General features: G+C 40.8%; 1 protein-coding gene across 1 annotated transcript in view; it reads right to left on the bottom strand.

Annotated features, from left to right (window-relative positions):
• itpk1a (inositol-tetrakisphosphate 1-kinase a) overlaps positions 1 to 24,615 on the bottom strand; it is an 84,188-nt gene that overhangs the window by 32,494 nt on the left and 27,079 nt on the right. The window contains 2 exon segments of the mRNA XM_084150703.1: positions 1,797 to 1,914; positions 10,623 to 10,745. Coding sequence (XP_084006829.1) covers positions 1,797 to 1,914; positions 10,623 to 10,745 — 241 coding nt within the window.

The following is a 24,615-nucleotide window of genomic DNA, read 5'->3' as shown; positions in this document are numbered from 1 at the left end:
CTACCCCAGGTCGAGTGCACTTGCTCTGGAATTGACCAAAGCAGGGGGGTGAGCGGTCAAATTCAGTCCTGGAGGTCTGCTGGGTAAGGTAGTCGCTTTAAGGGATCATTTTATTTGTAGGTATTAGGTAACACTAAGTATTTTCTGTAGTCTCTTTATGTAGCTAGTTTCTTAAAAAGGTTAAATGAGCTATTATGAATGCTTATACAGTAGCATGTTTTATACTTCATATTAACACATAAGGCTTTATAAATGCATATTTTGCCTTTAGGCATGACAGCGCACTTACACTAATACATGATAAACAGTTGGCTCATTAAACTTCTACCAACCTGAAGTTTGGTTTTAATTAGAACCAGTATTTGAATTATTATTCAAGTAGTTGAGGGGAGAGTACATAAACTAAATGAAATGAATGAGTTTAGTAAGTTAGTTCCATAAACAAATGTCTTTCTAGTATACAAGTTGTGCCACTTGATGTAAAGTACCAATAGATTCTGACGAATTGGCCAGTCAGAGTATACACAGCTCTCCCATTATTTAGAGCAGGACTGCCCAACCCTGTTCCTAGAGAGCTACAGTCCAGTAGGTTTTTGCTCCAACCCTAATCTAGCACACCTGAATCTAATAATTAGCAGGTTGATAAGATTAATCAGGTTAGTAACACCTGGGGCTGGAGCGAAAACCTACAGGAGGGTAGCTCTCCAGGAACAGGGTTGGGCAACCCTGATTTAGAGGATAGATTGGTCACAGAAACTATCCTAATTTACTTATTAACTTATTATCTCCAAATAAGTACATAGAAACTAGCCTTATTTCCATACGATAACCAGTGTTTGAATTGGGCTGGTGCACACACCTCGAATGTTCTATTGTTTGAGGACAGGAACCTCATAGAGTATTCACTCTTAAATATGAACACGTACTGTAACATTTTAATGAGTACCAGCACCTAAACTGAGTACAGAGTCTACAGACACCGTTGTCATTCAACTTCAAGCACAGACTATAAACACTCATGCCAGAGCATATGATTGCACCATATACCCTATATAATGCACTACTTTTGACCAGCACCCATAGTGCACTTCTTTTGACTAGTGCCCTATGTAGGAAATAAGGTGCCATTTGGGATTCACATACGTGCCTATGCAGCTAGCTACGCTAACCCTTCAGCCCCTTCAACCCTGATCCCTTTTGTTTAACTAGTTTGGGAATGCCCCATGGCGCAGGACAAAGGACGAGCCACTCTGCAGTTTTCATACACACGCCGTGAATAAACCCACCCTAAGCCACACATTTCCCTTGCGCAAAGCCCCAAAATGGAGCCTGCCATTCGACATCCAGCCCGGGACAAAAGGCTTACGGAAAGCGCCGGGCTCATGTAGGGAGCCAGTAGCAACATGAACACAGGCCAGGGAGGGATTCCTGTATTTTGCGATTCCGGGCTTCCCAACCCAAAGGGAGGAAAAAAATTCACGCACGCACACATATTTAAAGATGGCATTGCCGGTTATGAGTAGGTGTGTTAGTCCCAGGCCAGGGGTAAACTGAGCAAGTGTATGCACACAGTATGTGAGTAATTGATTTGAATGTTCCTTATGTCGATGTTATGACGTACAATTCTAACAAAAGGGTTAACAGAATGTCTAGGCAAGTGAGTGTGTAGTGTCTATGTTTTGGTATCTGTGAGTGCATGGCTGTGTGTGGATTTGTGATAGTTTGTGTGTACATGCATGCGTGCGCGTACATGTCAGTTTGTGTGTGTACTTTGGGTGGCAGTCCTGTCTCTATACCTTTCATGCAGTCCTCAAGCCTGCGGATGAGCTGGTAGGACTTGCAGCGGTCCAACAGGGTCCTAATGGCCGGCAGCGGGTCCAGAACCACCGTTTCAGGATGGGTGTCGATGTAATCCTGAAGACAGTCCCAAAACAACATCAGGGATGTATTCAAAAGTGCACACCTTAGCAACACACTTTGCAACAAAAAAAAACGCCCCAAGGCCATGTTTATTAGGCACCAAAAACTGAGAGGGACTTCCTGGACTTGTTCAATAAGAAACGCACATTTTCGTTTTCCATTGCAAATCGTTTTAAAATATTCTGCGCCCTAATGAACATTTCAGACATTTCTGAAGCATATTACAGCCTCAGCAAGCCTTAACGCAACAAAGCCACTCAAATTATGAATCTGAAGAATGTTTAAATAATGTATACTAGATTTCAGAAAGTATACAGGTGACTTCCTAGTTATACCGTTGTAATTTGTTAAAGACTACAAAAAGGTTTTGTACAGTTCTGTTCTCCACTTCCTTGTGCTAGTACAGTAGAAGCCATTTATTTTCATATCTTTGCTTTTATGTATTAGTATCTCTGTATGCACTATAACAATCAAGAGGAACTCCATGTAATGCAAGTATCCATTTGAAATTAAAGGCTTGGCTCCTCGTCTAATGTCAATGAAACCATAAAAGGAGATGAAGAGGGAGGAGAGTTATTTTGTTTGTTTTTCTGAGACTGCAGGTGTGTAAAGCAACGCCTCCAGGAACAGCTAAGGGTGAAAACATGTATTCACGTGGCGTGGTGCATATTACCTAATGTTTACAAGATGAAAGAATGTGAAGAATGCAGGGAAATCCACGTGATATAAAAACAGGTGGCTAAATTTACCATTGGTTTTGTTTTTGAAATTCCTTGGTCTGTTTTGGTAAACAGTGAGGTCCAAAAGACATTTTGACATTGAAACCGTTGTTGTTTTGGGTCTGTACTCCAGCACAATGACGTTAAAGTGAAGATTGTCAGCTTTAATTCGAGGCCAATTTCATCCATATCGGGTGAACCATTTAGAAATTAAATCTGTTTTTGGACAAAAGTATTGGGACAAATTCACTTATGTGTATTAAAGTAATCAAAAGTGTAGTATTTGGTCCCATATTCATAGCACGCTATGATTACATCAAGCTTGTGACTCTACAAACATGTTGGATGCATTTGTAGTATGTTTTGTTTGTGTTTCAGATCATTTTGTGCCCAATATAAATGAATGGTAAATAATGTAGTGTCATTTTGGAGTCACTTTTATTGTAAATAAGAATGGAATATGTTTCTAAACACTTGTACATTAATGTGGACGCTACCACGATTACTGATAATCCTGAAAGAATTGTGAATAATGATGAGTGAGAAAGTTAGAGACAAATATAATCTCCCCCCAAAGAAATGCTAACCTCTCACCATTACCAATAACAGGTGAGGGTAGCATTTTTCTGTCTTGGGGGTATGATCGTTGTGCATCTAACTTTCTCACTCATCATTATTCACGATTGATTCAGGATTATTCGCAATCATGGTAGCACGTGATAAACCCACGTAATAAAAACGAATTGCAAATGCATCCAACAAGTTTATAGTCATAAGCTAGTCATTGCGTGCTAGGAATATGGGACCAAATACTAAACTTTTGACTACTTCAATACACATAAGTGAATGTCCCAATACTTTGCACAAAACGTTCTGTAATTTCGAAACGGTTCATCCGATATGGATGAAAATACCCTCAAATAAAGCTGACAGTCTGCACCTCAACCACAGTCATTGTATTATTTAAAATCCAACGTGCTGGAGTACAGGTGTCACTGTCCAAATACTTTTGAACCTCACTGTATGAAAGCAACTCTGATCTAATCCCTGTGCCTTAGACATACACTTTAAAAAACTGTGTCCCTTTAAAAACAGGACATTTTACTTCAAAATCAGAAGATGCCAGATGTTTTCAGGCCTGGAAAGCAGTCCACATCAGAGGAATGAAACAGAATAAGCACAGACAATCTGGAAATAAACGGTTCGGATCTTTTCCATTAGTTTTAGATTGTGGCACGTAGCTGGATCTCCAAAACAGATGGCCTGGGACATGGACTCCCTCTGACAGACTCCTTTGAGGTCTGAAAACATCTGCTAAAATGTGATTTCGGAGTGCAATGTCCCTTTAATGAATGAGGGGGTCCAGGGTAAACATTCAAATTAATGGCCATTAAAGAAGCTAATGGGAGTCATTAGTCAGTCATATAATGCTGAAAATAGGCCTATAAACCAAATCCAAGTTTGCTGAGGACCATTAAACATGTCAAGCTTTTAAAAATCGACCAGACTATCATGTGGAACTGAAAACAAATTCTGCATTAAAAGTATCCCATATATCAGCTCTAGGTTTGTATAGTGTCTAGAGAAAAGAGGACTGAAGGAGTGGGTAAGTTTAAGGAGTCAATTACATGTGTTTTATGTAGATGTGAACAGTAGACCAGTGCACTGACTAAAAAGCTCACAAAGTTGTCCTCCTGAGTGGCGCAGTGGTCTAAGGCACTGCATCGCAGTGCTAACTGTGCCACTAGAGATCCTGGTTCGAATCCAGGCTCTGTCGCAGCCGGCCGCGACCGGGAGACTCATGGGCGGCGCACAATTGGCCCAGCGTCGTCCAGGGTAGGGGAGGGAATGGCCGGCAGGGATGTAGCTCAGTTGATAGAGCATGGCGTTTGCAACGCCAGGGTTGTGGGTTCAATTCCCACGGGGGGCCAGTATAAAAAAATATGTATTCACTAACTGTAAGTTGCTCTGGATAAGAGCGTCTGCTAAATGACTAAAATGTTGTATCCACAACTTGCGGTTTCCTTCTAATATTTGGTATTTTATTAGGATCCCCATTAGCTGTTGCGAAAGCTAATGTGGTTCACTGCGATACAGTGCATTCTGTTCTGCCACGTGAAAGATGCGAACTAGCAACCTTCTGCACAACAACTCACGCAACTTAAAAAGGCAACAGTCTAGTCTGAATAGTCTGTCACTCCGTGAGTGACAGTTGCCTCAGGGAAGGTGTGAGGTCACCGATGTACTCCACCCAACATGCTATGGGCGACATGCACTACATTCACCAACCTTTGATCTATGGATTAGGTCACGGCTATTCAACTGGCAGCCCACGAGCTAGATCCGGCCCCTTTATCAATTTAGAATGGCCATTTGATCAATTATGAACATTAATATAAAAATCCACACAAATAAATCCCTGCAAAAATCCAATGTTTAGTTCCAAAATGAGCCCTCGTTCAATATTCTCCAATAGGATCATCTGTTTTCCAGTGCTGTCAATCAATATCACCCAACGTACCAGCTACAGCCAATCAGAGCTGCAAACATCAGCCAATCGCAACTGCAAACATTTGGCGACGCCACTCCACCAACATCACTTGTTTCATACTCTGCTGAAAGACACGTCTGCTGAGCATCATGATCAACTTTTACATAATGATGTTAGGTGGCTAAGCAAGGGTAATGCTTTCAAGAGAGCATGTGAGCTTAGGAAGGAGATAGTTGCTCATCTCCGCCACAAGAAAGCCAATACATATCTAGCAAAAATTGTTGACATGATTGGAAAACTGAATGCTTTTCAAAATACCTTTGTTATTTTCTCCTCTGATTTGATCTCAAACAAAATGATCAATTTCTCTACACTCAGGGCTCGAATTGGAGGGGCTTTAGAAAAAAAATGGCAAAAAGCATACCACTTGTTAGCTTTTTTTTTTCTACATAGTGAAAATCTCTGAAATCCTTAGCAGAGGCACTCCGAAGACAAAACGACAGCCAGGCCTGATGGAAAGGAGGGGAGGGAGAAAAAGGGGCAATCGTAGCAGCGGTAGCCTATCAACATACACCTCGGTATGTGTGCTGAGCACCTAGTTTGAGGAGAATATTATCTGTCGGGCAGCAAGAGCCCGCAGCTCAAACAACTTGTTATCCCGTGGAGCAGCTCAGATGAACAACAGTGGTAGTGTAGTTAAATTGAATGAATGTCTCATAATTGATGCATCAGTTATTTGTATTTCTTGCAACATTCTGAAGTAGTAATGCCTGTTTGTGGCCCATGTCTGTGTAGCCAGTTAGCATGCCGAAATAGTAATTTCTAAAGGCTTTCACCAAAAAGCTTCTCAATTAAATGTTTACTCCAAAGTAGGCCTACAGTGCCTTCAGAAAGATTTTGTGGCAGTGATCTACACACAATACCCCATAATATCAAAGTGGATTTATTTTGTTGACATGTTTACACAAATGCCTCAAGTCAATAAGTATTCAACCCCTTTGTTATGGCAAGCCTAAAAATGTTCAGGAGTAAAGGTGTCCAAATCACATAAGTTGTATGGACTCATTCTGTGTGCAATAATATACTTTTGTTATGACTACCCCAGCTCTGTACCTCACACATATAGTATCTGTAAGGTCCCTAAGTCAAGTAGTGAATTTCAAAAACAGATGCAACCACAAAGACCAGGGAGGTTTTCCAATGTCTCGCAAAGAACGTCACCGATTGGTTGATGTGTAAAAATGTAAAAGCAGACACTGAATATCCCTGTGAGCATGGTGAAGTTATTAATTAGGCTTGGATGGTGTATCAATAGACCCAGCCACTTAAAAAATACAGGCATCATTCCTAACTCAGTTGCTGGAGAGGAAGGAAACTCTTCAGGGATTTCACCATGTGGCCAATGGTGATTTTAAAACAGTTACAGAGTTTAATGGCTGAGATGGTAGAAAACTGAGGATGGATCAACAACATTGTAGTTACTCCACAATACTAACCTAATACTGCTTTCACGTTGGATTTACGGTATTTTGCCTGTACATTTTTTTGGGCAATGTATGACCTGCTTACAAACAGGCCCATTTTTACCACATTCTTGGCTGCATTCACCTTTTATACCTCCCGTGCGCTTGCCGGTGGTGTGCAGATGTGGGTGGGCGTATAAGTCCATTGAGAATATACACCATCAAAAATAACTCCATTATTAATTCATTTTGGCAGGTCCTAAGAAACATAAGACTAATAAAATGTATTTTCAAAAGAATAGAATGGCATATTTTGAGTTTAATTATGTTACTGGTCTGTGCAGCCTGTATGGCTGCACATGAAATCAATAGTTATTTTGTTAAATTAAACAGACGAGACACACTAGCCTGATCAGTTTTTGATCCACGTTTCATCTCTTTCCTACCCTCCCTCTGCTTTGTTAGGGAGCAGGCATTGGGTCTTACATTGAGAGTATCTTCATCATGATACCGATAGAAAATAATAGCAATCTATTGTATATTTTCAAAAGCATTCCAGTCTTGTGTTCATATTTCACAACCTCTGCAGGCTTTTGGAGTTGCGCTATACGCGATCAAGCAAAATAATAGGCCTACACTTGATTTAGGCTACATTGTTGCATGCTAAATGTTTCTAATCAGTGATAGATGAGCAAATGAATAGATGAGCTATACCACCTCCATGTATTTGCCCAGACAGAGAATTAGCCAAATATACAGACAGATTCACTAAAAAAACTAAATTACATTGATTGATTAGGACAAGTCACAGGCTTTCGGTCGGGAGTAGGCCTAGGCTACTAAGCGACTGATAAGCAATAATAATCCACTTGTTAAGCTACATAACATGCTGGCAAAATGTTCTGATCAGGGCTAATAAATGAGCCAATTAGACAAGATGATCATGAGCAGCTTCACCTCAACTTAATCTGGCATTTATTGATTTATCAAGACCCCATGCTGGTCTCAAAGCAGAGCGAAACGGTGCTGAAATAGTTGACCACACACAGGTAAGCTATTGCTTCAATCAAATGTATTATAACAATTCGATTACTTTGGGAGTTTCAGTAAGCAACAATGATGCCTTCAATTGCATTAGCCTCATTCAGTTATATTTATTCCCACAGTAATTCTTTATGGATCGATCCAGTTGTGGTTAAGAAAATAGTGCATGTGGTGGGCTATGCGACGAGATGGGTTAAGTGAAATGCCTCGCAAAATTATTTTGAACTGCCAGGATGATAGTAGTAAACGGGCACTGCCTAGCAAACATCAAGAGCTTAAGAGCGTAGTGCGTGCCAATGCCGCCTCGGCATTGCGACTTCATTACAGGCTTTGTCGCCGGCAATACTTTTCATAAAGAAAAGTTAGCAAACATTTGGCGGGATGCTAAAGTTGGCGGAAAAACAACTTGGTTTGAAAGGTATATAAATGACTGACTGAAAAGGAAGCCTGTACAGAAAAAAATATTACAAAACATGCATGCTGTTTGCAACAAGGCACTAAAGTAATACTGCAATATATATACATATATGTTTGGGGCAAATCCAACAACACATTACTTGATGATTAGATGATTATTTGAATCAGCTGTGTAGTGCTAGGGCAAAAAACAAAACGTGCACCCCTTGGGGTCCCGAGAACAGAGTTTGGGAAACCCTGTCGTAGAGGATAAACCTGGTTCAGACAGCTTTCCAGGAGACTAATTCACCTTTTCAGCAGAACAATAACCTAAAACACAAGGCCAAATCTATATAGGAGTTGCTTACCAAGACGACCCAATGTTCCTGAGTGGCCTAGTTACAGTTTTGACTTAAATGAGCTTGAAAATCTATGGCAAGACTTGAAAATGGCTGTCTAGCAATAATCAACAACCAACTTGAAAGAGCTTGAAGAATTTAAAAAAGGATAATGGACAAATATTGCACAATCCAGATGTGCAAAGCTCTTAGAGACTAACCCAAAAAAGACTCACAGCTGTATTCGCTGCCAAAGGTGTTTAACATTTATTTACTCAGGGGGTTGAATACTTATCTGATCAAGATAGAACTTTTATTAAAAAGTTAATGACAAATTAAACTAATTTCTTTCACTTTGACAGATGTGTAGATCGTTGACAGAAAATGACAATTAAATCCATTTGAATCACACTTTTTAACGCAACAAAATGTGGAAAAGTCAAGGTGTGAATACTTTGACCTTTGATTTGTAGCCTATTAAGCAGGTGGTCTTTTTAATTTTTTTTACTGCCATCACATGTACACTACTGTATGAGCAGTACAGAAATACCACTAGCCAAACAAATGGTATTTTGTTAGATGCCAATTGAATTAATATAATAATATGCCATTTAGCAGACGCTTTTATCCAAAGCGACTTACAGTCATGTGTGCATAAATTTTTACGTATGGGTGGTCCCGGGGATCGAACCCACTACCCTGGCTCTACCAATTGAGCTACAGAGGACCACAAAGGGCAACTACACCCTCTCAATTATTTTTTGTTTTTTTTGAGACCTCAAATGTGGTCACCTGATGTTGCATTGTTTTGGACTACATTTTTTGCAGTTTTTATATATAACAAAAATATGATTTTCATAATGAAAACCTGAAAAAACTACAAAAACTCAGAAAACTGGAAAAACTAAACCGGGAAAACAGATTGTTTAAAACATTGAAACATTAATTGATTTCATGTTTTTTTAAATATATAAAAATCGGTCTTAGGAAGAGTAATCGTCAGGGGTGAAAGTAAATAAAAAATAAATAGTGCCTGTAAGCCGTACCGGTAAAACATGAGTATCACAATATTTAAACCAAGATGGCAAGAAAACTGTAGGCTGTTACACCATAGTGTTTTATTACTGCCTTTCAGCTGCATGATAAATTAGTGAATGGACTTGAAAACAGGTGGTACACGTTCCAAAATGTGGTGTGGTTCGACGTGAACACTAAGTCAGAGATACGTTTTTAATGTGGCATGAACATGTAATATATTTTTACAGTTAAATTACACGTCTTTACTATTAGGCCCATAAAATCCTTTCATGCATATGAGGTTCCTTACCAGGAAGAATTTAAAATTTAATTTCACCGTGGTAATCGCATGTAGAAAATGTCTAACCCTGTAAATAACCTTTTTCAAATCTAGCCCCCAGTAAGAATATACAGGTAACTGCCAAAATAAAGGAAACACCAACATAAAGTGTCTTAATTGGGCATTGGGCCAACACGAGCCAGAACAGCTTCAATGCACTTCGGCATAGATTATACAAGTGTCTGAAGCTCTATTGGAAGGATGCGACGCCATTCTTCCACGAGAAATTCCATAATTTGGTGTTTTGTAGGTGGTGGTAGAAAACTGTCTCAGGTGCCGCTCCAGAATCTCCCATAAATTGGATTGAGCTCTGGTGACAGCCAGCCATGGAATATGGTTTACATCGTTTTCATGCTCATCAACCCATTCAGTGACCACTCGTGCCCTTTGGAAGGGTGCATTGGCATCCTATGGGGGCATAGCCATTGTAGCCAAAATAATGGCCATAACAAATGGCCTGTCCAGCATTTTTATATATGACCCGAAGCATGATGGGATGTTAATTGCTAAATTAACTCAGGAACCACAGTGTGGAAGCACCGGCTTTCAATATACTTTGTATTCCTCATTTACTCAACAGTTTCCATTATTATGGCAGTTACCTGTAGTTGAATAGCACTGGATTAAGTCATGGTTAGGAGAGATAAAAAAAAAAAATCATATTTCATTGGCACATTTCTATCCAGGAACACCAGAAACGTTCACCAAAATCTCAGAGCAAAATTTCAGAATTATGTAATCAAAGGCATAACCCTCAAAGATAAACAGCCTACAGCACCTTCAGACCCTTAGCCCTAAAAGAAATGGCTGCACCTGTCAAAGAACAACTTCCCCAATTAGGTGAAGTGCTCAAGATCCACCCTTACAATGTTTTAGCGGTGCCGATTGGCTTACCTGGACACTCTGCACCAATAGCAGGCCCTGTGTGTCGTTCTGGTCCGCCAGAATGAGGTCCGCCAGCTTGTGGATGATGACATCCAGAGGGCCCTGCTCCTCCAGGGGCCGACTCAGATCCAGCTGCACACAGGGAGTGAGAGAGGGAGAAAGAGGGCTCAGAGGTTAGGCAAGATAAAAATCAAGACACCTCTTTGTATTATTAGTTGATAAGATATGGGGTCCGTTCCAAATGCACCCTATTCCCTATATAATGCAGTACTTTTGACCAGAGCCATATGGGTGATGAACACACTTAAGACAATCATTTGGGGTTTGACCCAAGAGGTCAAAGAATTTGTTTTTTGCTAAGATTAGGCCCGTTCCAAGCCTCTCTTTCCCTCTCTTGCCACAAACGATACAACCATATGGGCTTTACGGATGGGCTTTACAGACTGCGTTCTGGTAACAGCTGGGAGAAGAAAAAAAAGCAGCAAGGAACATTGTCTGCTTCCCAAATGACACCCTATTCCTTATATAGTGCACTACTTTTGACCAGGGTCCTGCCATTTGGGACACACATTATGTAAGGAGTGGGGACCCGGTCATAGGGTCAATGGTCCAGCGCTGGCACCAAATAAAGGAGCACAAACGGACCACAGACCCACCAAGTCGTGGGATGAAATTGAGGAGGGGGAAAATTTTATTCGGGAGGCCCCTGGGGCCTGTTCCCTACAAGGCTCTAGTTTAATCAGGGAGAGGATGTCTGCATCCCAAATGGCACCCTATTCCCTATGTAGTGCACTACTTTATGGGCCCTGGTCAAAAGTAGTGAACTAAATATGGAATAGGGTGCTGTTTGGGACGCACAAGTCTGGAAATGTTGTAGCGGCGGGATCAGAGCCTTCTTCTCGGCTGATTTAGGAAAACATTTTCATGTCTCCAAGCTCATAGATCAAGACACAGCAGTGCTGTCATGCAAGTTGAAGGTGTAGGGTAAAAAGTTTCACCTAGACGCTGATCTTGGGTCAGTTTAGCATTTTCCCCCACTAACGGTTAGGATTGGGGGAGGGAAGCTGATCCTAGATCGGTACCTAGGGGAAATTTCACCCCAGAGCCAAGACACTGTTGTTCCTCCTTGTGTCCTAAGTGAGGCCACAGAGTGGGTTTGTGTAAAGAACTCAGTTTGGCAAAGCCTCTGAGGAACATGAAAGCCACCATTTGTAGCTGCCAGCATTGCTCACCTTCCAATTGATCAGGTTTGTAAACCGCAGTGAGCAATTGGAGGGGAATGTGTGTGCATTAGCCAAGCCAACATCTTTCCATAGACTTAGTCTTCAGAAAGTTCACACCCCTTGACTTTTTCCACATTTTGTTGTGTTACAGCCTGAATTTTAATTGGATTAAATTAAGATTTTTTTTGTCACTGTTCTACATACCCCATGATGTAAAAGTGTAATTATGTTTTTTTGAAACTGTTACAAATTAATAAAAAATGAAAAGCTGAAACGTCTTGAGTCAATAAGTATTCAACCCCTTTGTTATGGCAAGCCTAAACTTCTGGAGTAATAATGTGCTTAACAAGTCAAATAATAAGTTGTGTGCAATACTAGTGTTTAACATGATTTATGAATTCCTCATCTCTGTACCCCACACATACAGTTATCTGTAAGGTCCCTCAATCAAGCAGTGAATTTCAAAACACAGATTCAACCAAAGACCAGGGAGGTTTTTACCCAATGCCTTGCAAAGAAGGGCACCTATTGGTAGATGGGTAAAAATAAAAAAGCAGACATTGAATATCCCTTTGAGCATGGTGAAGTTATTAATTACACTTTGGATGGTGTATCATTACACCCAGTCACTACAAAGACAAGCATCCTTCCTAACTCAGTTGCCGGAGAGAAAGAAAACCACTCATTGCTGTGATAGTATTGTGGAGTAACTACAATGGTGATCCATCCTCAGGAGAAAACTAACCTAATTGACAGTGAAAAGGAAGTCTGTACAGAATAAAAATATTCCAAAACATGCATCTTGTTTGCAACAAGGCACTAAAGTAATACTGCAAAAAAATGCCAAAACAATTAACATTTTGTCCTGAATACAAAGTGTTATGTTTGGGGCAAATTCAATAAAAACACATTACTGAGTACCACTCTCCATATTTTCAAGCATAGTGGTGGCTGCATCATGTTATGGATATGCTTGTAATCTTTAAGGACTGGGGAGTTTTTTAGGAAAAAAAATTTACGAAATGAAGCTAAGCACAGGCAAAATTCTAAAAGAAAAACCTGGTTGTCTGCTTTCCAACAGACACTGGGACACAAATTCACCTTTCAGCAGGAGAATACCCTAAAACACAAGGCCAAATATACACTGGAGTTGCTTACCATGACGACATTGAATGTTCCCGAGTGGCCTAGTTACAGTTTTGACTTAAAATAGTCTTGAAAATCTATGGTAAGACTTGAAAATGGCTGTCTACAACCAACTTGACAGAGCTTGAAGATTTTTTTGAAGAATGTCCAAATATTGTACAATCCAGGTGTGCAAAGCGCTAAGAGACTTACCCAGAAAGACTTACAGCTGTAATCGCTGCCAAGGGTGATTCTAACATGTATTGACTCAGGGGTGTGAATACTTATGTTAATGAGAGATTTCTGTATTTCATTTTCAATAAATTAGCAAAACCTTCGGCAAACATGTTTTCACTTTGTCATTATGGGGTATTGTGTGTAGATGGGTGAGAAAAAAATAAAATAATAATCAATTTTGAATTCAGGCTGTAACAACAAAATGTGGAATAAGTCAAGGGTTATGAATACTTTCTAAAAAGTCACTGTACACCCAAACCAGACCATCCATGTTGCGTGCGCTGCTAAATAAATACACACGTTATTCAATCATTTCACCCATACTGCTCGCGCGTGACCAAATGTCTGCGTAGCCAAGTGCTAAAATAAAATGCTCAACGCACTGCAAGTCCCCTCCTTATTGGATATCAGGAAGACACAAACCCAAGTGGATGCTTGAAAGACAAACAAGGAGAGACTAATCAAAAGATTGATAATTAAAACTTTCCCTTTTTATCTGTGGATTAAATTAGGAGTAGAGAAACACGATTTTGTATTACTCTGGGTATTTTTTGGGGGACAAAGAACTAGCTAAAAAGTGGCCCATATGCATGTCAGATAAAATAACAACCATCTCCCAGGACAAACTAGCTAGCTAAATATCCATAAATGTTTCATGCGTTTCGAATTGCGACAAAATTCATAATTGATTTTGGTATTTTAACCTGCGTGTCATGATCGCGTCTGGTGAAGATAGACAAAATGATCACGCACGCGCAGGGCCGGTGTTACAGTGCACTTATGCACAAGTTTACATTATGACTACCACACTCCACTTGACTAAAATAAATCTCATGTGATGTCTCCTACCTTTAGGAAAATCATAATCCTTTAGGGAGAAATTCCACAGAAACACAGGACAAGAGTGGGAGTTAGACATTAGGAATAACTGATGTCATACAATAAGGGGTTGGAACCTAAATTATTTCCCAATCTTTTTGTTCTGAACAGAACCTTTGTTTTTCATTCCTCTGTTCCAACCAGGAAACTAAAGTGCTGAACCGGTTCGAACCCCAAAAAAGTACCTCTGAAATCATAATTTTTCTCTAATAAAAAAAAAGAATCTCTCTCCCTAGCTTCTGAACCCCGCTTGTAATGTCAATACGCTACAGCTAAGCTTTGGAAGGGCAGAGGCAGGTAGCCTATACGCTGGCTAAGATTTTCAACTGGCAGACCGACACAGGAAGAAGTTTGATTGACAGATGGGAAGGCGCCTTGTTGCATTTTTTGTGGGACTGTTCCGGAACCGTATTAGATCACTTTTGTTCCCGGTTCGGATTCGGTTCGGTTCCAACCCCCGCATACCATAGTAAACCATCTGTGTTTAAAAGTGTCCTGGTTCTACAGGGTTAACCTGTGTGTGTGTGTTGTAGAAAGCAATTGATTTCCGTAGAAAAACGGACAAAGTATCTATGCTATTGTCAAACAAGGTCCAAGATCGCAGTGCAACTTTATTGTCTCCGGGCATTGCAAACAGACATCCGAATAGACAGACCAATTCAATTCCAACAGAAATTCCAACTTGTGTAGAGAATGTCCAGATAGGCCGAATATCCCCAGCTCATGTAATATTGATGGCAGCGGAGTGGATTTATCAATTATGAATTGAACAAGATTAGTGGACTTGTCAATGCAGGGCATTGTTTCTCCTAAGGGGATTGAGGCATCCAAAGAAAACATTTCCCATACCGTAGATATAGTATGCATGCAAGGTTGGGATTAACCATTGTTTTGAGGTTTCTCTTTTATTTTGAATCCCTATTCTTCAGTCTGACATTGGTGGAAATATCCAAAGTGGTGGCTCAACAAATCTGATTCAGATGCTTGCTGCCAGTTCGAGAACTAATGCTGGTTTGAAACACTTGAGACACTTCGTGACTATACAGAACTTGCGCCTCTGGGGGTTGCTCTCGAGCCAAAACGGGGTCCCCAAAATATTATCCAGAAATTACCTAAATTGGACAGGAAGAAAACAACGTTGCCCAAAAGAGAAGAATGTGTGTCATGACAGGTTTGACTGCTTCTCTAGGCGAAGCTAGCAAAGGATTTCAACACAATCCATGAACAACCTTTGGAACAACAATTTCTATCAGTTCAATCACTATCCCCAAGCCCTTGATTAACAACTGAAATGTGACACAGGTTGTGTCCAAAATGGTACCCTAGTCTCTATATAGGGCACTACTTTTGACCAGAGCCCTAGTCAAAAGTAGTGCACTACATGGGGAATAGGGTGCCATTTGTGATGCACCCATTGTATCTTATCTGCCTACACCCAAAAACATTGATAAAGGGTCATGTCTGTAGTACTGGGGCAGTGGCTCAGGTAGTAATGAAGACAGAGGAATTCAACGAGGGGAAGAGAAGAGGCGATAAAAGGGAGGGAGAGGATGTGATCGTAAAGCAATAACTGACGAGAAATCAGCTATTACATAATAAACCTTAAAAAAGGAAAGGTTCACCCATTTTGAATGTTATATCGTTTTTGTGCATCTCAGTGATGTTCTATCGATTCCCTGGGTCATTTCATGTATCTTAGTTATTGGCGTTCAAGCAGGCAGAAATACGTCCAGTATGACGTAGCACTGTGATAAAGTCGCTCTCGCTACACTGGAAGTTTATAGGAATACGACTTTTAGATCGTGAAAACATCTATCATACATGTCAGATTTCAATTCTGGCCGATGTCATAACTCAGGAGGGTGTCTTCTCTCGAATGAGCCTTACATCTTTTTGAAATATTCTTACCTCGGGAAATGTGTAATTTGACGGAGGGTCTAACACATTGTTCCTACGAGTCTGCCTCTTTAGTCCAGGCTGCATTGCATGGTGCAGTTGCAAAAATATATTATAGAAAGGAGATAGGAATCCAATGAATCTTGACCAAGGCCAGTTGGTGTAAATGCTTGAAAATGACCTGTCACGAACTCTGATACCTCCTGCGCCTCGACCTGTTGTTTTGGCCTGTTTCCGAAGTTGTATTATTTTGTAAGTGTGTCAACACCTGCTACCAACTAGCTAGCTAGCTAGGTTGCAATGGAGCCCGCTTTGCCTGGAATAGCTAACGAACGCTTCCAGCGCTATAGAAGCTGTGTTTATTACGCTCTTATCCGGGACAATATTGACAAGCCGGAGTTCCAATGCAGGAATTGTTTGCCTGTGGAGGATTACAGGAATTAGGTGGCTATCCTTAGCAAGCAAATTTCAATTCTGCTGGAACTTATTGGGAAACGTAAATTGGAACTCTCTCATTCTCAACTCCTGTGGCCGGACGCAGCTCGGGCCTGATGGATGTTTCCCCGCCTTGTCATCGGTCCCTATCCGAATGGCCTGTGCTACCTGGAACTTGCCTGCCAAGGAAGTCGTCTCCATCTGCTTCTCCTCCTCCTCCATCTTGTAGTGGAGTAGACGGAGAACAGCAAGAGGATTGTTCCAATCAGCAATGGTCCCATGTCACAGAAACCGAAGGCAGCGGCATGCTGCTAAGTGGACTGGAGTGTCTGTGAGCGGTTCAGAGCAGATTGACATGAGGAATAGCTTTGCAGCATGGTGCCTGATCTAACTGTGCCTTGGTCACTGGGACTGCCGGTGTCCAACTACGCGGACTCCAGCAGCGGCTTAGTCATCGAATTCGGCTCCTTTCACGCTCTCCGGATCTGACGAGGCACTGCCTGCTGTGGGAGGTCTGGACCTATCGCCGGGAGCAGCGGACGAATGCTATCCTGTTTCTCGTGGGCCCGTGAAATGTTCCACGAATTGTGTGAGGGGTAGGAATGGGCGGATTTCTCCATCCCTTCTCCGGCCATTGTATTGGGCAGTTCAATGGTGAGAAATGTCTCAGTCCCTGGAGCAAAAACATTGTGCTATCCAGGAGCACAAGTACAGGACATCAATAAGCTGCTCCCAAACATTTTAAACCTGCATCAGGAAATTGAGTCTATCATAGTTAAATGTGGGATTCAATGACATTATGAAGGGCAGCTCAGAACAGCTGAAGATGGATTTTAAAGAAATGATTGGGTCTCTGCTTGACACCAACAAACGCCCCATAATATCTGGGCATGTGCCCTCCCTAAATCGTGGCATTGAATGTTTCAGCAGACTTTTAGCCCTCCATAACTGGCTACGAGATGATTGCAGCTCTGTGGGTGTAACATTGACAATTTTGATCCCTTCAGGAAACAAAGCTTGATTTATAAAGGAGGATGGGATCCACCCAAATCATTTGGGTTCCTGGATCCTTTCACAGCATTATAAGGCTGCGTCGAGACACTGATTTATTAAATCACCCAATCCCAGCTCCGTTAATCCCTACTAGTTGTGGAACCCTGCCTTAAGGTAATAATAATAAAATAAGATTTATTTCATATAGCGCTTTTCATTACAATAGGAATCTCAAATACGTAGACTTACTCCGCAAACAAGCAAACTATAATCTGCAAGACATTTGGGGCTGGCTTTACTGTAGCAACGCTCATCAAAATTGTGATAAAAAAAAAAAAAAAGCAACAGTTGGACAATGGATTAAGATACTCCAAACTGTTAGAAAAGTTTTTTTTAATCTATCAGATATTGACTGAATCATAGCACATAAAACATTGTACTAGCAAAGACAAATAATGGAGTTCAGGTATTACATTTATTGTCAAATGTAACTTTCTTATAATACACTCATATACATTTTCTTAGTATATCAGGTATTTTTAAAATACTTTGTGATAAAATCAAGAAAAGTTGCTTTCATTCAACGCATCTAATTTGTAAACATTTCAACTGTATTAAAATCATTTTTTTTTTTTTTCCATTGCACAAAAAAATCTACACCCACAAAACTAAAAGTTATCTTTCTTGTGATGCAAGTGTTGAGGCAGTGCGTTAAATTTCAGACTAAGCATTAGCATTCTTATAGATGCAACGGAACACCAATGTATTCCATTGAGCTCATTACCAGCAGTGGCGGACTTACCATTAGGCAGAATAGGCAATTGCCTCCTGCCTCACATCATCAAGGGGCCTCGTGAGCTGGGCATAATCTCACACATACACACACAACCAGTCAAAAGTTGACACCAACTCATTCAAGTTTTTATTTATTTTTTACATTGTAGAGTAATAGTAGAGACATCAAAACTATGAAATAACACATATGGAATCATGTAGTAACCAAAAAAGTATATTTTATATTTGAGATTCTTCAAATAGCCACCCTTTGCCTTGATGACAGCTTTGCACACTTGAGACCCATGAGACCAAGCTTTAAATTCCTGACTAATGTCTTGAGATGTTGCTTCAATATATCCACATAATTTTCCTTCCTCATGATGCCATCTATTTTGTGAAGTGCACCAGTCCCTCCTGCAGCAAAGCACCCCCACAGAATGATGCTGCCACCCCCGTGCTTCACAGTTGGGATGGTGTTCTTCGGCTTGCAAGCATCCCCCTTTTTCCTCCAAACATAACGATGGTCATTATGGCCAAACAGTTCTATTTTTGTTTCATCAGACTAGAGGACATTTCTCCAAAAATTACAATCTTTGCCCCATGTGCAGTTGCAAACCGTAGTCTGGCTTTTTTTAATTGCGGTTTTGGAGCAGTGGCTTCTTCCTTGCTGAGCGGCCTTTCAGGTTATGTCGATATAGGACTTGTTTTACTGTGGATATAGATACTTTTATACCCGTTTCCTACAGCATCTTCACAAGGTCCTTTGCTGTTGTTCTGGGATTGAGTTGCACTTTTCGCACCAAAGTACGTTCATCTCTAGGAGACAGTACACATCTCCTTCCTGAGTGGTATGATGGCTGTGTGGTCCCATGGTGTTTATACTTGCGTACTATTGTTTGTACAGATGAACGTGGTACCTTCAGGCATTTGGAAATTGCTACCAAGGATGAACCAGACTTGTGGAGGTCTACAATTTTTTGTCTGATGTCTTTGCTTGACATCATGGGGAAATCAGCCAAGAGGCACTGAGCTTGTAGGTAGGCCTTAAAATACATCCACAGGTACACCTCCAATTGACTCAAATGATGTCAATTAGCCTATCAGACGCTTCTAAAGCCATGACATAATTTTCTGGAATTTTCCAAGCTGTTTAAAGCCACAGTCAACTTAGTGTATGTAAACTTTGACCCACTGGAATTGTGATAGTGAATAAGTGAAATAATCTAATCTGTAAACAATTATTGGAAAAATAAAATAAAATGTGATTTGATCAGTCTTGAAGGAGTTCCCACATATGCTGAGCACTTGTTGGCTGCTTTTCCTTCACTCTGTCGTCCGACTCATCCAAAACCATTTCAATTGGGTTGAGGTCGGGGGATTGTGGATGCCAGGTCATGTAATGCAACACTGAATCACTCTCCTTCTTGGTAAAATAGCTGTTACACAGCCTGGAAGTGTGTTGGGTCATTGTCCTGTTGAAAAACAAATGATTGTCCCACTAAGCCCAAACCAGATGGGATGGCGTATCTCTGCAGAATGTTGTAGCAGCCATACTGGTTAAGTGTGCCTTGAATCCTTGAAATCACAGTCTCACCAGCAAAGCACCCCCACACCATAACACCACCTCCTCCATGCTTTACGGTGGGAACAACATGCGGAGATCTGTTCACTCACATTGCTTCTCACAAAGACACAGTGGTTGGAACCAAAAATCTCAAATTTGGACTCCAGACCAAAGGACAAATTTCCACCGGTCTAATGTCCATTGCTCTTGTTTCTTGGCCCAAGCAGGTCTCTTCTTATTGGTGTCCTTTAGTAGTGGATTCTTTGCAGCAATTTGACCACGAAGGCCTGATTCACACAGTCCCCTCAGAACAGTTGATGTTGAGATGTGTCTGTTACTTGAACTATGTGAAGCATTTATTTGGGCTGCAATTTCTGAGGCTGGTAACTCTAATGAACATTTGGTTTTTGCGACTGCCCTTGAAGAAACTTTCAAAGTTCTTGACATTTTTCGTATTGACTGACCTTAGTCTTAAAGTAATGATGGACTGTCATTTCTCTTTGCTTATTTGAGCTGTTCTTACCATAATATGGACTTGGTCTTTTACCAAAGAGGGCTCTCTCCGTATACCCCACCCCCACCTTGACACAAAACTGATTGGCTCAAACAGATTAAGGAAATAAATTCCACAAATTAACTTAAGGCACACCTGTTAATTGAAATGCATTCCAGGTGACTACCTCATGAAGCTGGTTGAGAGAAAGCCAAGAGTGTGCAAAGGGTAGCTATTTGAAGAATCTCAAATATATTTTGATTTGTTTAACAGTTTTTTTGGTTACTACATGATTCCATGTGTTATTTCATAGTTTTGATGTCTTCACTATTATTCTACAATGTAAAACATTTGACTGGTAAAACACACACGTTCAAAAGTTTGGGGTCACTTAGAAATGTCCTTGTTTTCATAAGAAAAGCAATTTTGTTGTCCATTAAAATAACATCAAATTGATCAGAAATACAGTGTAGACATTGTTAATGATGTAAATGGCTATTGTAGCTGGAAACAGCTGATTTTTAATGGAGTATCTACATAGGCGTACAGAGGCCCATTATCAGCAACCATCAGTCCTGTGTTCCAATGGCACATTGTGTTTGCTAATCCAAGTTTATCATTTTAAAAGGCTAATTGATCATTAGAAAACCCTTTTGCAATTATGTTAGCACAGCTGAAAACTGTTGTGCTGATTAAAGAAGCAATAAAACTGGCCTTCTTGAGACTAGTTGAGTATCTGGAGCATCAGCAATTGTGGGTTCGATTACAGGCTCAAAATGGCCAGAAACAAATAACTTTCTTCTGAAACTTGTCAGTCTATTCTTGTTCTGAGAATGAAGGCTATTCCATGCGAGAAATTGCCAAGAAACTGAAGATCTCGTACAACGCTGTGTACTACTCCCTTCACAGAACAGCGCAAACTGGCCATATCTCAGACTGCCCATCTTAATATTTTCTTTCTATTGGCCAGTCTGAGATATGGCTTTTTCTTTGCAACTCTGCCTAGAAGGTCAGCATCCTGGAGTCGCCTCTTCACTGTTGACATTGAGACTGGTGTTTTGCGGGTACTATTTAATGAAGCTGCCAGTTGAGGACCTGTGAGGCGTCTGTTTCTCAAACTAGACACTAATGTATTTGTCCTCTTGCTCAGTTGTGCATCGGGGCCTCCCACTCTTTCTATTCTGGTTAGAGTAAGTTTGCACTGTTCTGTGAAGGGAGTAGTACACATCAATGTACGAGATCTTCAGTTTCTTGGCAATTTCTCGCATGGCATAGCCTTCATTTCTCAGAACAAGAAATTGTTTTTGAAAACAAGGACATTTCTAAGTGACCCCAAACTTTTGAACGGTAGTGTACACACACACACACAATTTCTCATCTTACATTTACATTTAAGTCATTTAGCAGACGCTCTTATCCAGAGCGACTTACAGGAGCAATTAGGATTAAGTGCCTTGCTCAAGGGCACATCGACAGATTTTTCACCTAGTCGGCTCGGGGATCTTGAGGTCCCCTCCCCATGCTCCACTCGATGCCCCACAATCCTCCCCCTACAAATGACCCACTGTCGTGGGCTTGCTCAGGGCATCGCTCTTATTTCAATCTTGCTTCAGCAGGTTGGTTCAGCAGCAAAATCTGCGGGAAGATTCAAAGTTGCAAACTAAATGGAGAGGAAGGGTGCATTTTGCCTGGCTGCTGTGCCCAGGTTACCATGGTGTAAAGTCTGGTTTGCTTAATATAAGGAATTTGATTTATAGCATTTACTTTGTACTTTTATTAAAGTATGACAATTGAGTACTTTTACCCACCACTGTACTTAAGAACATTTTAAACCAGATACTTTTACACAAGTAGTATTTTACTGGTACTTTCATGAGAGTAATTTTCTATTAAGGTATTGTGAACCATCCAGAGGTTTGGGGTCCAATTGGAGTCAGTAGGACGGGGGCACACCCTTATTATCTGCGCAAGTGAAGGGACGAGGGCATGAGAAAGAGAGAACAATGGAGATGCGGGAAAAGAGAGGACAAAGAAATATAGAATGAAAAAAGGACAACATTGAGAGAAAGATCAAGAACGGCTTAAACGAATAAGAACTTGCGTGAGTGATTCCCATAGCCGCGAGCCAAAGCCAAGATTCACCACAAAATAGACTATTTCATTTGGTGATTATCGAAAGGATCTTTGGTTTGTAAGTGAAGTGCTCTGAACCGGGCTAGGATTGTTTCCCCTTTCTTGAACCAGCCGAGTGCTGTTCTGTGAACATTAAATAGCGGACTCTTCCTATTTACGCAACCCCTCGCTACAGCATAGATCGGAACCTCTCTGGACCGATGACAGCATCTTTACTTTTACTGAAGTATGACAATTGAGTACTTTTTCCACCACTGCCAAGTTAAATGAGGCCACATTGATGACAAAAAAGGACTCCAAAAAATGTATTCAGCCACCTTCAGAAATTCACACCCTTTCACTTTTTCCATGTTTTTGTTGTGTTACAGCCTGAATTAAAAATTTATTAAATTGAGACTGTCACTGGCCTACACACAATACCCCATAATGTCAAAGTGGAATTAGGTTTTTTGACATTTTTACAAATGAATTAAAATAAAAAGCTGAAATGTCTTGAGTCAATAAGTATTCAACCCCTTTTCTAGGGCAAGCCTAAAAAAGTTCAGGAGTAAAAATTTGCTTAAGTCACATTATAAGTTGCATGGACTCCACATATACAATTATCTGTAAGGTCACTCAGTCGAGCAATGAATTTCAAACACAGAATCAACCACAAAGACCAGGGAGGTTTTCCAATGCCTTGCAAAGAAGGGCACCTATTGGTAGATGGGTAAAAATACAATAAAAAGCAGACATTGAATATACCTTTGAGCATGGTAAAGTTATTAATTACACTTTGGATGGAGTACCAATTCACCCTGTCACTACAAAAGATACAAGCGTCCTTCCTAACTCCGTTTCCGGAGAAGAAGGAAACAACTCAGGGATTTCACCATGAGGCCAATGGTAACTTTAAAACAGTTACAGAGTTCAATGGCTGTGATTGGAGAAAACTGAGGATGGATCAACAACATTGTACTTACTCCATAATACTAACCTAATTGACAGAGCGAAAAGGAAGCCTGTTTGCGACATGGCACTAAAGTAATACTGCAAATCCAATACATTCCTGAGTACCACTCCATATTTTCAAGCATAGTGGTGGCTGCATCATGTTATGGGTATGCTTGTAATAGTTAAGGACTAGGGAGTTTCAGGATAAAAAAGGAAACGGAATAGAAGTAAGCACAGGCAAAATCCTAGAGGAAAACCTGGTTCAGTCTGCTTTCCAACAGACACTGGGACACAAATTCACCTTTCAGCAGGAGAATAACCTAAAACACAAGGCCAAATACAGTGTGGAAAAAAAGTATTTAGTCAGCCACCAATTGTGCAAGTTCTCCCACTTAAAAAGATGAGAGGCCTGTAATTTTCATCATAGGTACACGTCAACTATGACAGACAAATTGAGAAAAAAAAAATCCAGAAAATCACATTGTAGGATTTTTAATGAATTTATTTGCAAATTATGGTGGAAAATAAGTATTTGGTCACCTACAAACAAGCAAGATTTCTGGCTCTCACAGACCTGTAACTTCTTCTTTAAGAGGCTCCTCTGTCCTCCACTCGTTACCTGTATTAATGGCACCTGTTTGAACTTGTTATCAGTATAAAAGACACCTGTCCACAACCTCAAACAGTCACACTCCAAACTCCACTATGGCCAAGACCAAAGAGCTGTCAAAGGACACCAGAAACAAAATTGTAGACCTGCACCAGGCTGGGAAGACTGAATCTGCAATAGGTAAGCAGCTTGGTTTGAAGAAATCAACTGTGGGAGCAATTATTAGGAAATGGAAGACATACAAGACCACTGATAATCTCCCTTGATCTGGGGCTCCACGCAAGATCTCACCCCGTGGGGTCAAAATGATCACAAGAACGGTGAGCAAAAATCCCAGAACCACACGGGGGGACCTAGTGAATGACCTGCAGAGAGCTGGGACCAAAGTAACAAAGCCTACCATCAGTAACACACTACGCCGCCAGGGACTCAAATCCTGCAGTGCCAGACGTGTCCCCCTGCTTAAGCCAGTACATGTCCAGGCCCATCTGAAGTTTGCTAGAGTGCATTTGGATGATCCAGAAGAGGATTGGGAGAATGTCATATGGTCAGATGAAACCAAAATAGAACTTTTTGGTAAAAACTCAACTCGTCGTGTTTGGAGGACAAATAATGCTGAGTTGCATCCAAAGAACACCATACCTACTGTGAAGCATGGGGGTGGAAACATCATGCTTTGGGGCTGTTTTTCTGCAAAGGGACCA

Source organism: Coregonus lavaretus (genome assembly GCF_964263955.1).
Source record: "Coregonus lavaretus genome assembly, chromosome: 33".
NCBI lineage: Eukaryota > Metazoa > Chordata > Actinopteri > Salmoniformes > Salmonidae > Coregonus > Coregonus lavaretus.
Note: the sequence above shows the minus strand (reverse complement) of the source record. Positions and strands in the feature narration are given on the sequence as shown.